Genomic DNA, 13,891 nt, shown 5'->3' with positions numbered 1-13,891 from the left:
GCTGTGCCGGGAACCCGGGATTCAGTCCTGTCTGAGGTCCCGCTGTGCCGGGAACCCGGGGTTCAGTCCTGTCTGAGGTCCCGCTGTGCCGGGAACCCGGGGTTCAGTCCTGTCTGAGGTCCGGCTGTGCCGAGAGCCCGGAGGTTCAGTCCTCTCTGAGGTCCTGCTGTACTGGGAACCTGGGGGTTTAGTTCTCTCTATGGGCCATCAGATATGATCTCATATGGAAGGTGCCTCTACATTTTTAGTTCTTTTTTCCCACTTTTACTTCCAGCTTCTTTCTGTCTGGAAATAAGCTCACATGTCATCAGATAGACCCTTCAGTCCCAACCTGCCTCCCCTGCTTTCCAGCCTGAACTTGGCACCACAAGGAGACCACGAGACCCGAAATATGTGCTTCTCGTTGTCCCTCACCTGACGTGCAAACCCTACCAAGCTCTCACGTATACACGCTCATCCCATGGGTTCCCGCCGGAAGTGGCCAGGGACTCTGGAGCTGCTCTGAGTCACTTTCTTGGCCTCCTACAACTGTGTCTCAAGGGGTAGCTGATAAATGTCTTACATCAGAATCATCTGGGGTAGTCATCAAAAGTACAGAACACTAAGCCTACCACAGACTTGCTGAGCTAGAGCCTGGGGATCTGTATTTCAACAAGCCTTCCTGGTGATTCTTTTGTACTCTAAAGTTTGAGATCTCCTAGGCTGAGAGTGGCCTACTGTACGGAGTTAGAACTATTCAGATCGATCTTTTTTGCTTAAATGCAGCCTTATCTCATGAGTCATGCTGGAACAGTCATGAGTCCTGCCTCTCCAAGGTATACCACTGCAGGTCATTCAGTGCTAATTTTTCAGAAATAAGGATTTGAGAATCATCTGCATGGATAAAATAGTTGGAACTATGAAAGTGATGAGACGTTAAATAGAGAAGGAGAATATAGGCAGAACTTCAGGGATGCCCAGTGGTCAAAGAAATAGGAAGCCAGAATTTGTGGAGGTGTTAGACGGTAAGGTCACAGATACAGAGAGGGCAGGAGAAGGAGATTGGAAGGAAAAAGGTTGGTAGGTTTTACATTTAGGTTATTGCTGTTTTGCTTGCTTGGTGAGGATAGATCACTGATATCCAGTTGTTAATGAGAGGGCAAGTATAAGGAAAGTAAACTGTCTTAATACTAATCACTGTCCAGCCAGGTATTATGTGTTTATTTGTTAATGTCTGTCTCTCCCACTACAATGTAAGCTTCAGGAGGGCAGCCTTTGGTTTGGTTTGTGTTCTGCTGTAGCCCCAGGACCAAGCACGGTGCCTGGCACACAGTAGACATTCCATATTTGTTGAATGGTTGTAGAACGAATGATTGACGTGATTGATGTGCTTAGCATATTTGATTATGAGACTAAAGGGAGAAAAACTTAGTGGTAGGAGAAATTGCTTACTTAATCATGTTCTGAGGTAGGAACCAAAGAATGCTTCTGGCCACCAGTTGAGATGTCTTATAAGCAGTAAGAGGTGACTATTGGCCATCCTTTTCTGAAAGTACTGTAGTTTGTTATTCTTCCTCACTGGTATTTTCTTTATTAATCAAATGGGTGGATTACAATGATTGCAGAGAGTTTACCTTTATTTAAAATGTCTCACCTACCAGTCTTCAGATTTCTAACTGTGAACTTGGGTGAGCATTAGACTGACTGGTGGTTTGGGCAGCAAGATCAGGAGTAAATCATTGTTAGCTTTCCTCATTCCCCTTTCGTGTTGATTTTTGAAAGATTTCCCATTGCCTTGGTTATGAAACCTTAAACTTCATGATTTAATGTTGAAAACTACCAATCTTCTCTCTAGCTCCTGTCCTAACTCACCTTAAGTAATGTTGTTCTCCCTACACCTTTCTTTGACTTCCCAAGATTACCTACCTCTAATAGAATACTTGTCACAGTGTATTACCCGTGTTGGTTTATTTATCTGTACCAGAGTCTGCATTCCTTGAGGACAGAAACTGTTTCATCTTCATGTTCCCAGCACTTAGTATGTTTTTGACAAGTAGCAGGGGCTCGGTGAGATGAGATTGCATTATCTGCCCAAGAGAAATGAGAATGAGTGTCCACATAAACAAACCCCTGTACACAGTTGTTCATAACTGGACTATTTATAACAGCTAAAAAGTAGAAACAATTCGAGTGTCCATCAACTGATGCATGGATAAATAAAATGTGGTATATTCATATAAAGGAGTATTGTTTGGCAATTATAGAGAAATGAAGGACTTATAGATTCTATAACACGGATGAACCTAAAAAATATAATATGCGAAAGAAGCCAGTCCCACAAGACCACACACTGTATGTGATTTTATTCATGGGAGGAATCCAGAATAGGCAAATGCATAAGGGAAGAGACTTGCGGTTGCCTAAGGCTGGATGAGTCTGGGGAGTGACCACTGATGGGTACAAGGTTTCTTTTGGGGGTGATGAGAAATGATTTAAACTTAGGTTACAGCGATAGTTGCACAACTCTAAGTATACTAAAAACATTGGGTTTTCTATGTTAAGTGGGTGAGCTTTGTGCTATGTAAATTATATATCAACGAAGTTATTTAAAAGAAAGGTAAAATACTGCCCTGGTCGGTTTGGCTCAGCGGTTAGAGCGTTGGCCTGTGGTCTGGAGAGACCCAGGTTCGGTTCCTGCTAAGGGCATGTACCTCGGTTGCAGTTTGTCCCCGGCCCTGGTTGGGTTGTGTGGGTGGCAACCACTCGATGTGTCCCTTTCACGTTGATGTTTCTCTTTCTCTCTCTCCCACTCTATCTGAACAAAATATCAAAAAATGTCCTCGGGTTAGGATACAAAAAAAAAAAGGTAAAATAGCAGTCAGAGAGTTTGGACGGCTACTGTGCTTCCTTTCATGGGTGACTAGACCTCTGCTTTGTTGCTTTTTATGATGTCATCTTGGCTAAATCACTAAGTTGTTCTGCTTTAATTTCTTCCACTTATAAAGCTCATGAGTAACATGATCAAAGACTATAGGTTAAGCTCTCACATCAATGGCCAGTTGTTTTTTGACAAGGGTGCCAAGACCATTCAGTGGGGGAAGAATGGTTTCTTCGCCAAATGGTGCTGGGGTAACTGGATATGCACATGCAAAGGAATTCATTTGAACCCTTACCTTTTACCATACATAAAAGTAACTCAAAAATGGACAAATACCCGACTTTAAGAGCTAAAACTAGAAAATTTTTAGAAGAAAACAGGGACAAATTGTCATGAGAAATATATGCAAATGTCCTATAAGCACATGAAAAGACTCTCAGCATCCTAAGTTGTTGGGGAAATGCAAGTAGAAAACACAGTGAGATACCACTTTACCTCTATTAGGATGGGTATAATTTAAAAAAACAACAGAACAGCAAGTGTTGATGAGGGCCTGGAGAAATTGGAGTTCTCATATATTGTTGGTGAGAATGTAAAATGGTGTAGCTGTCATAGAAACACTGGTGGTTCCTCAGAAAGTTAAACATTAGAATTACCATATGACCCAGCAATTCCACTCCTAGGTATATATCCCCAGTGGATTGAAAAGAGAGTTTCAGACATTTGTATGCCAGTGTTCATTGCAACACACTATTCATAGTAGTCAAAGGTGGAAACAACTCAAGTGTCGATCAGTGGATGACTGGATGAACAAAATATAGTATATCCCTACAATGGAATACTATTCAGCCATGAAAAAGAATGACGGTCTGATATGCAGCACAACATGGTTGAACCTTAAAAACATTATGCCAAGTGAAATAAGCCAGACACAAAGGATGAGTACTGTGTGATTCTACTTAACCTGAAATATCTAGACTAGGCAAATTTCAGAGACAGAAAGCATTAGAGGTTACCAGGGGCTGAGCAGCAGGGGGTGAGGGGGACTTATTGCTTAATGGATACAGAGGATCTGTTTGGGGTGATGAAAATTTTTGGAAACAGACGGTGGTGATGATTGTGCAACATTGTGATTGTATTTGGTGCCTCTGAGTTGTTCACTAAAAAATGGTTAAAATGTCAAATTTTATGTTATATTTTTTACCATAATAAAAAAAGAAAAAGGGTTAAATACTCTCAGGTCCTTTTTATTAATTGAAAGTAAAGTAAAAGAATATGTTGTCAAATGTTAACGTCATACAGTAATCCTATGAGCAAACAGCATAATTGTAAAATGAGTGGTATACTTAAATGACAAACTCTTTTTGAAAGCATCAGTTATGGTGCTTTCATTGGAATTACTAAACGGAAGTGACTTGAGGTTGTTCATCTTCTTCTCTTGGTGAAGTGAGTAGAAATAAACCTTCCACACTTCTGTCCTCTGTTGTGCGGTGTTGGGCTCTGGCAGCTTACACAACAAAGGCTGCTGAGGAAGCTCACGTGGGAACACGATGTGCAAGAGGTTCGCAGACTGCAAAACACTGCGAATCCCAGCGCCCTGCTCATTTCTAGAAGAGCCATGTTTAATCTACTTACAGCTACTTCATTTCATTAGTTTATGAAGAATTATAATGTAACTTCTTTTTCTCCCTTTTAGTATTTAGTGTCTTTGATCCAGGACAACCTTGGATGGATGTGGGTTTTCTACTTTTTCATTCTCATGGTACGTGTGTGTCCCCTACTTTTTTGAACTAGTAGGTTTTCTTATGGATTCAGTTCAAAGCATTTACTTAAACCACTTCTTAAACCAGCAAAATTGGTGATTCCTCTAAAGACCCTTTTGTAGAAAGTAATATTTTATTAGTCTAAAAGACATTCTTTTTCAAGGAGGGAAAGGGCCGTTCGTTTGCCCTTGACCCAACTCTAATGAGTATTGTCATTGATAAAACCAGAAAAAAAGACGAGACTTATTTAAAGTATCACCAACCATTTATTGGTGTACTCTTCCAGGGTACGCTGTCTGCTGAATATAATTTAGGAATTCTGAAGGAAATGACAGTGTGTGCCAAGCCACATAGGGTTAAAAAAGAATCATTGGCTATGATTAACACTGTGGTGTGCAGGTTCTAAAAAGAACCTGAGTCTCTCAAGAAAATAATCTGTTGTGTCTTAGACATTTTTGGCTGGAATTTTGTACTTTCTGGGAAATAGCCAATACTGAATAAGGCCTTGTGCTTTCTAAATGTTGCTTTCTGTTGTGTAAGCATGTGACCTAGTCTATCCCATTATGGGCGAGACAGTGCTTACGACAGATCTGCTTGAGAAAGTCTAGTGACAGCTTCGTCCACCAGGGGATGCATTCAGTTTGCTGTCCCTGAATCTGGGGCATCCTGTTGGAGGTGGCCTCAGTTGTCCCAAGTCCAGACACTACAGTCTTGTCCACGGAGTCATGGGGTAGGTCAGCACCTGGAGTTCCCTGGTGCGGCCTGAAGGCTTACGTACTTTGCTGTCACAAAAGACGCTTTCTTCTGCCTAGCTGCCCCTGGCTTCCAGAGACTGGGTCGTGAAACTCTTTCCGCTTCTGACATCCATGCTAAGGAGAGGAACTCTCTCCTGATGAACTTGCTGTTATGATCATGCTAGAAGTTGTAATAGAAAGAAACTGGGTCTATTATAAGACGCACTTTAAAAAAATCTGAGCCCCAGTGTTGCTTTTCTGTTCCACCTGTTGCAAATTATTTCATTTGTGTACCTTAGTTCTTTTCTTTTCTTTTTAGAGACTGTAATGTAAGTATTTTGTAATAGTAACTAATTTTCAAGATTATTTTCTAATTGAAGATTAGAGTTATCTTTGTATGAAGTCAGAATGAATGTAATTGTCCAAAGTCATTATTATGTTTAATAACATGCTTCAAAAGAAGTAATTAAATTGTTACTGCACATGTAATGCTTTTCTTCTCTTCACAGACGAGTTGTACAATTCTGTTTATTTCACCATTAATAGTGAGGGAAACGTGCTCTCTTATGCGAAGGCGACAGGCTCGCATCCTGAGTGAGTGACTGGTGCCCACAGAGAACAAGAATAATAGGAGACACATCAGGACTCTTACTTCTTTTCCTTCCTCCTATTTTGGGGTTGTCTTAGGAGCTCCAACACCACCTCACATTGCCCAGCCTCTTTCAGCGGTGTCGGGTGCTGCGATGCTGACCAGAGTGAAGGTGGCTGCTTTGCTACACTACAGGAATTATTGCTGATGAGCTTCACTGTTGTTTCACGAATGTACACACGGCCTGCGAATCTGCCAGGGTCTTTGTTGGGCCTGTTGAAATTTATCCGTTTAACCTTAAAGGCTGCATTGGACTTGGACCCTTGTTTTCCAGCCTGGGAAGCTGAGTGAGTACGAGGCAGCATGCAAGGTCCGGCTCCATGAATAGAAGGGCTTGTTGCGGAGAGTGGCTTATCTTCAGAGCATCAAACCCTGATGAACTGCTCCAGCTGGATCCAGCACAAGCCTGCCTTGGACCAAGGATGCCTTTGTTTACTGTGGTGGGAAAAATCGTCCTGCACGCAGAAGCGGAAACATCTCCGCATTGTCCTCAACTTGTTCTCCGTCTTCATTCAAGACGAACGCTGGCCCCTGGCAGTGTTGAGTCCCCCTTTCAAGGACCACAAGGTACACGTTGTGAGCATTCCAGTGTGTAACTGGTAACGATGTACTCACCCCAGATTTGCTGTCTGGGATCCATGAGGAAGCAAATGTGCTCAGCCCTGTGTTCAGAGGATTGGTCTCTGTCACAACTGGGTGCCTTGAGTTACCTCAACAGAAGACTAGAATTAGAGAAAAGGAAAGGGCGTTTGTCCTAGGAAGCAATAGGTATATGACATTGAATCACATTAATGGGTCACTCGAGCCTGAGGGGTACTTAGGTGTCCTTGACAAGTTCGGAGAGGATACGTCTTCAAGGCTGGGAATCCTATTCTGATTGTCAGTGTTTCAAAGCCATTCTGGATGTATATTCTAAATTATGTAAGCAAACCAGGGGAGAAATGTGCAATTTTGAGAACTGCCTAATTTACAATGGGGTAGGGAATATTTTTTAACCTCCTGCTTTGGACTCTGAAATGTGGTGTGTATGTGGACTTATCAATGTTATTTAATCAAGCAGATTTACAATCCGTTAATTGCTCATTACTGACAAAAAGGGAAAATATGAAACACAGAAAGGGAAAATAAACTGATTTTTATAATAAATATCTGTCCATCTGGTTATTTAAATTTATACTCTGAGCTCCATGTTTCAGAATGTGACTCATGCCTGACAATGTCCTGCCGCTGAGTGTTCCCCAGGGACCTTTCCCGGGCCCCACAGTGTCGCCGGCTGCACAGCTGCTCCCTGCAGGTGCTGTGGCCTGCCTTTCCCGCCGGGAGGTGGGCTGCCTTCCGGTGAGTGGCCTGGCTGTCACTTAGGAGCTGTCTGTGGAGGACCCCTGGTCTGATTACCTACCCTCTTCCTGACCTTTCTCCGAGAGTCCTCTCCCCACACACGGTCAGTATGGTCACACCTTTTTTTTTGCTTTTTCCATTGGAGTAATTTATTCTGGCCCAAGTCCGAAGTGTGGGAAGTCCGTGTGTTTGACTCTCAGTAGAGAAGGCGCACGCCAGCAGACGAGAGTGTTCGGAGAGATCGGGGTGAAGACCACGTGGGAAGTCCGTGTGTTTGACTCTCGGAGTAGAGAAGGCGCCGCCAGCAGACGTGAGTGTTCGGAGAGATCGGGGTGAAGACCACGTGGGAAGTCCGTGTGTTTGACTCTCAGTAGAGAAGGCGCCGCCAGCAGACGTGAGTGTTCGGAGAGATCGGGGTGAAGACAAGTAGCAGTCGAGGCCCTGACCCCCTCGCGCGAGGCTCCTGGCGAAGGGCGTGCTGGTCGTAACAGTTCTGTCGTCTGGGTTTTCTCGACATTTTGAGAGGGCCACAAAAACAATGGGAAGGTGTCCACTGAATTCCCGGCTGGGTTAGAAGATGGAAGAGAAATGTTGAGACTAAAGGAGGAAGAGCCAGGCGGGTGAGGTCAGGTGCGCGGTCCAGAGGCGCGGCCGACGCAGCACATGGTCTCGTTCTGCCGTCACCTGGTGCGGCTCCGTCCGAGGAGCTGTCCTCGACACCAGGACCGGGCGTGTGGAATCCTGCTCTGTTCTGCACAACCACACAGATCTCAGTGTTTACTTTTAAATATGTTTCTACTTTTTAGAGAGAGAGAGAGGAAGGGAGAGAGAAGGAAACATTGATGTGAGCAATACATTGATCGACCACCGCCTGCACGCCCCCTACTGGTCATCGAGCCTGCAACCGGACATGTGCTCTGAACGGGAATCGAACCGGGTCCTCAGTCCATGGGACGATGCTCAATCCACTGAGCCACACTGGCTGGGCCACAATATATTTTTTATTTTATTTTATTTTATTTTTTTTTTAAATCCTCACCCGAGGACATTTTTGCATTTATCTTCAGATAGAAATGGAGGGAGAGAGAGAAGAAGAGAGAGAGGAACATCCATGTGAGAGAGACACATTGACTGGGTGCCACCCACACAACCCCAACCGGGCCGGGGACAAACTGCAACTGAGGTACGTGCCCTTAGTGGGAACCGAACCCGGGTCTGACGCTCTAACCACTGAGCAAACTGGCCAGGGCCCACAATATATTTAAACGGTTTTCCCAGCGTGGTGAGTTGGCTTCCAGTTTGTTCTACATTTGTGGTGCACTGACTCACTGCTGTGCTGATAGGCGTTGCAGTCGATGGCACTTGCTGTAGCCTCTTACAGCGTTGCTCACTTCATCAGCAACATAAAGTCTCTTCTGCAGCCTGGTAGCCTTCCATCTTTCCCAGCACCAACTGTTGTCTTCTTACCCAGTTTAAACCTCGATGTACCTGAATGAAATTATAAATAAAATAACTGTTCAGCACTAAATGACGTGTTGCACTATGGATATATTTCCTCGTTCTAGTTCTGACCACGTACGTAGGAATTGGTGTTAACTCCCCAGGTAGTCGCAGCCGCCCTCGGGCATCCTGTGCTGCGGGCAGACTAGGTCTCGTGTCAGAGGTGGAGGCTGGGACAGCGCGTCCTTCCGAGAGGGATCCTTCCGTGAGCCACTGCCATGCCGGACAGTTGGGACAAGGATGTGTACCCCATGCCCCCACTGCAGGCAGGTGCCCTTGCCGTAGACCTCGCTGCCCAGCCCCATCACCTACATGCCGAAGGCCTTTGACCAGCCTGTGACCCTCATGAGACAGTTTATAGAGTGGCAGCGTGCAAAGAACGGGTATTACCATCGCCACCGCGCGTTCCACCGGGTCCTGACGTCACCAAGTCAAGGAAAAGGATGTCTGGCGCCTGCGGGAAGCAGAAATGCAGGGAGAAGACACTGCAGAGTGATCAAGAGACTGTCAGCATTATCCAGGAAGGGCGGAAGGCCTGTCGGCAGAGGCGAGGTGAGAGCTACAGGCAGAGCTGTGCCCAGGGGGCCAAGCCCTGCCGGGACCGTGATCGCCGTGTCGGGGCCCCTCATTGTGCCAGGAAGTGCCCAGCAAAGCAAGCAGGGGGTGGTTGCAGAGAGGAGCTGCTAGAGAGGCTGCTGCTGCTCCTCGAGTCCCCTCTCACGTGACTGTCACTATTGCTAAGGAAAGAGGAGTGAAACCTAAAAAAAAAAGAACTCCCAAAGAACTCCCAAGAGTTACCTTCACTTGCTCACTGGTCTCTTCCATAGTGAGGCTAATTTGGAAATGGAAATACACTCTGACAGCTCAGCCTGTGATGCTCACTAGGTTGAAATGCAGTACTCCTGCCTGCCTTTTCTTGTTACACGTTTTCTTTTCTCCTTTCGTATAGTTTCAAAGGAAGAAAGCCTTTTCCCCTTCCTGCTTATTCTGCTCCTTCCTGCGTCCTGGAGGACCAGAGCCCCACAGTCAACACTCACGCAAGAAATGTCTGAGGCCCTCCGTGTGCACCGTGGTGTTCAGGGGGGTGGATACGAGGCGCTGGCGTCCACTCCTTCCATCTCCTTCAGAGCCTCCAGCCGTGCTCCCTGCCTCCCATGTAAGTCACTGATAAAGCCTTATCTCGGCTACTTTTTCTGACTGACTTCCTGTTTATCTTTTCATGGCCAAATCCTCTGAGTTGGTATCTGCTGCCTTCCTGGCTGTACTACTGACTTCCTCCTCAACTAGGTAACTCACTGCATCTGTTTGCCCAGGACGTGGGCTCGTGCCTGACATGCTGACATGATTATCAACAGCACTTCCCTTGGCTCTTCGTGTCCCGATTTGGACACCTTATCCTTAACTTCCGAGGTCTGTCTTCATCACCCTACAGAAACTGCATCCGAAGGAGATCTGTTTTTGACATTTCCTTATTGAAAGGGAGAGACAGAGATGGAAACATCGATGAGAGAGAACATCGATCAGCCACCTCCTGCACACCCCCCACTGGGGATCAGGCCCACAGCCTGGGCATGTGCCCTGAACCGGCGACCTCTTGGGGCATGGGTCCATGCTCAACCACCGAGCCACATTGGCTGGGCTGCCCCTGCTGTTTTTAAAAATTAAAAAAATTCCTGAGATAAAATACACACAAAATTGACAAACTTAACCATTTTAAGTGTACGGTTAAGTATATTCACATTGTGGTGTATACCTTCTTTTTTTTTTTATCCTCACCCGAGGACATTTTTCCATTTTTTGTTCAGATAGAGCGGGAGGGAGAGAGAGGAAGAGAGAGAAAGAGAAACATCGACGTGAAAGGGACACATCGAGTGGCTGCCACACGTACGACCCAACCAGGGCTGGGGACAAACTGCAACCGAGGTACGTGCCCTTAGCGGGAACCGAACCCGGGTCTCTCTGTACCGCAGGCCGACACTCCAACCGCTGAGCCAAACCGGCCAGGGCTGTATACCTTCTTGTCACGATTTACACTTCTTGTCTGTAATGCCCCCTTTTAATGCTCAGCTTTCTGAATCTTAATTTTCCTTCAAGGCTTGGCCAAGCACCATCTAATCCAAGAAACCTCCCCCAGCCAGCCTGTGAGTCCACGGCCTCCCTTCCTCGGGCAGCAGTGTCAATATTACTTGTTTGGTACTTAGCTATTTCGGTCTTACCTATTTTTATGTCTAACTCCCAGGGAGAAGGTTGCTCTTTTTCTCCAGCTCCTAGTTCCTCGCACGGTTGGTCCTAAGTCACTGTTGGTGACGCTAGAAAAGGTGGAAAGGAAATGAGAGAGTGGAGGGTGGGCAAAGCGGCTGTGCCTCCCTGACCCTGCCAACGACCCTTTGCCTTGCAGAGCGTAGGGCACGGCCCTCCTGCAGCGAATGGCCTGGTTGCCCCCTGCCCGCCACTCACGCTGCTGTCTTTATTCCCACCGCAGTCCCGGAGCTGATAGGACCGCACAGTCGGCCCCGCTGGCTGAGTTTACTGCCTTATTTTGTTCTTGGGTTGTTTCCTCAATTAAGTTGTGAGTGTCCAAAAGTCAGTTCCATGTCCAAGGACGCTGCAGCCATGTCATCGAGAGCAGGTTTACCTCTCCTCGTGGCCTCTGGACTTTTAAATTCTGGGTCATCTTCCTTTTGCTTTTCTTGAAATGCCCTGAGCATTTCTGGCGACCAAGTTAGTTTCAGCATATATCCAGAATAAATCAGATTAAAGATGATCCTGGCCGGTGTGGCTCAGTGGTTGAGCATTGACCCATGCACCAGGAGGTCGCCAGTTCGATTCCTGGTCAGGGCACATGCCCAGGTTGTGGGCCTGATTCCCAGTGCAGGGCATGCAGGAGGCGGCCGATTGATGTTCTCTCTCATCGCTGTTTCTATTTCTCTCTTCCTCTCCCTTCCTCTCTCTCTGAAATCAATGAAGAAAAAAAATTAAATCAGATTAAAGGTGAAATACAGATGTTTATATATGTGATGATACAAGTCACTTAAATGATTATATCTGTGTACGTATTATATGTAACTCAAATGTGACTACATGTTGTATGGAGCTATGTTATGTAATTTATGTGTGCAAGTATAAATAGGTATGCTAGTACACACACATCTCAAGTCTAATACTTGAGAAGGAATTCTGTACCTGAGCTCCCAGCGGTTTGGTCTTCCCGTCAGCACTGGTATAATACTTCATATGCGTACACTTCTTCTCAAAATACCATCCTAGTCCCTACTCTGTCCCACCGCATCTTTGTAAGGTAGGCAGGGCAGCTGAGTCTGTTCCTCGGATGTGAGGACAGGCTCAGAGAAGTTAAGTAGTCTGCCCAGGGCCACACAGTCTGGTACATGATAGAACAGGGCCTAAGGCACAACCCAGGCCTTTTAACTCCACTCCAGTGTGGTTCCCATTATGCCACGGGGCCTCTTCCCATTTACTCCTGGAGGGTGAGCAGGCTGTGTGACGCTGTGCGGCTTTGCTTGCATCAGCCCCCAGGCCCGCACCCGCTGCTTGACTGCGTGCCCCTGAGCCCCTCAGGGCTGCCCTGGCACCTGCACCTTGGCATCTCTGCAGTGCCTTCTGCTACAAGTTTGCTTTTTAAAAAGCACCTCTTCCCTCTTTTTCCTGGTCCTTCTGTCTGAGACGCAGAAGGATTGCATTGTAATCTCTTCCTCCCGGTCCCCTGGGTGGGACAGGTCCACCTTAGCCAGGTCTACCTCTTTCTCTTCTTTACCGAGGTCCCTGCTCTTTTTTTTTAAAGCAGAACTCCAGCACCACACATGATTTATTTTATTTTATTTTTTAAATTTTTTTAGAGAGAGAGGTAGGGAGAGAGAGAAACATCGATGAGAAACATCAGTTGGCTGCCTCCTGCACGCCCCCTACTGGGGATCGAGCCCTCAACCTGGGCATGAGCCCCGACCAGGAATCGAACTGGGACCTCTCAGTCCATGGGACGATGCTCAATCCACGGAGCCACATGGACTGAACTTTCCTTCTAATGAAGTTTCATTCACTTTGAATGAGGCTCTAAAATGCCATTAGACAGCTTTTTACTGCCTTCTATTGCCTGCTGATGAAAGACACAATTTTTTTTTCCATTTGCCGTTTTAGAAATTAGATAAAAAGTAGCAAAGTCACTTGAGACTATTTTAAATCTTCTTTATCACAAGGAAGTTGTCATCTCATAACTTCATCATCAGTGAAAATGCTTATAAAAGGTCCACCCTGTTTGATGGGAATGTTGTTGTGGATTTTAATGGGATAATTGTATTTAAGTAAAACCTTTCATCTGAGGACTTCAAAGGCCTTCACCTTGTTTAATAGTTATTATCATGCCCTAAAGAGTGACATCAGGATGCGATCGGCCTAGATTGTGTGTAAGTGTGCATTTGCTTATTTAGTTAGCATTCTGTTTGTTTTCCTAGCCTCACCACAGGAAGTTTCATGAACCTAACAGTTTTGCAGTTGATTTCCATAAAAAAATTGCATCTAATGAATAGCATACATGCCTTGCCTTTATTTCACGGAATGAAGATGTTAAAGGGCTTATGGAATGAAGAACAACCCGTATGGATCCAGGAGGTGGGGCTGGGCGGTGAAACAGTAGAGACCTTTCCCCAAATGCCCCATAGTGTGCAATAGGTTTGATCATCGACCTACTGGTTGGGTTCCCATAGATGATGATTCTGTGAACAAGCACTGGGAGGGAATATAAGTGCCGCATAATCACCCAGACTGTCATTTAACAAAACTTTGGAAAAACAAGCCTGTGTCATGACTGAAGGAAAGGTCCCTAATTAAGTTAAAACAAGACCAAAGCCCCCAGAACACTCCCACCCTGGTCTCCGCTATCACTTATTTATTGGCTGTTGAAACAGCCTTTGGATTAAGGGATGGGTGGGTTAAGAGAAGAACCTTTTAGCAAGAGTGGGCCAAAGGAATGACACAATTCTGCCTTCCCCAACACACACACGCACACGCACACGCACACGCACACATCCATCTGTTG

General features: G+C 45.8%; 1 protein-coding gene and 1 pseudogene across 7 annotated transcripts in view; both read left to right on the top strand.

Moving 5' to 3' along the window:
* SLC37A3 (solute carrier family 37 member 3) overlaps positions 1-7,727 on the top strand; it is a 36,251-nt gene extending 28,524 nt beyond the window's left edge. Inside the window, exons 10-12 of one of the 7 annotated variants that reach the window (XM_036246584.1) lie at positions 4,554-4,619; positions 5,864-5,948; positions 7,487-7,727. In XM_036246584.1, coding sequence (XP_036102477.1) covers positions 4,554-4,619; positions 5,864-5,948; positions 7,487-7,677 — 342 coding nt within the window. In that variant the 3' untranslated portion in view covers positions 7,678-7,727. Of the gene's footprint in view, positions 1-4,553; positions 4,620-5,863; positions 7,089-7,486 lie in introns of those variants that run through there. The other 6 variants (XM_036246581.1, XM_036246579.1, XM_036246583.1 and 3 more) reach the window with 6 other exon arrangements.
* A 1,332-nt stretch (positions 7,728-9,059) lies between these two features.
* On the top strand, positions 9,060-9,790 carry LOC118619706 (annotated as a pseudogene).
* Positions 9,791-13,891: the final 4,101 nt, after the last annotated feature.

The sequence above is a fragment of the Molossus molossus genome, unplaced genomic scaffold, assembly GCF_014108415.1.
Source record: "Molossus molossus isolate mMolMol1 unplaced genomic scaffold, mMolMol1.p scaffold_m16_p_7, whole genome shotgun sequence".
In the NCBI taxonomy this organism is placed as follows: Eukaryota; Metazoa; Chordata; class Mammalia; order Chiroptera; family Molossidae; genus Molossus; species Molossus molossus.
Note: the sequence above shows the minus strand (reverse complement) of the source record. Positions and strands in the feature narration are given on the sequence as shown.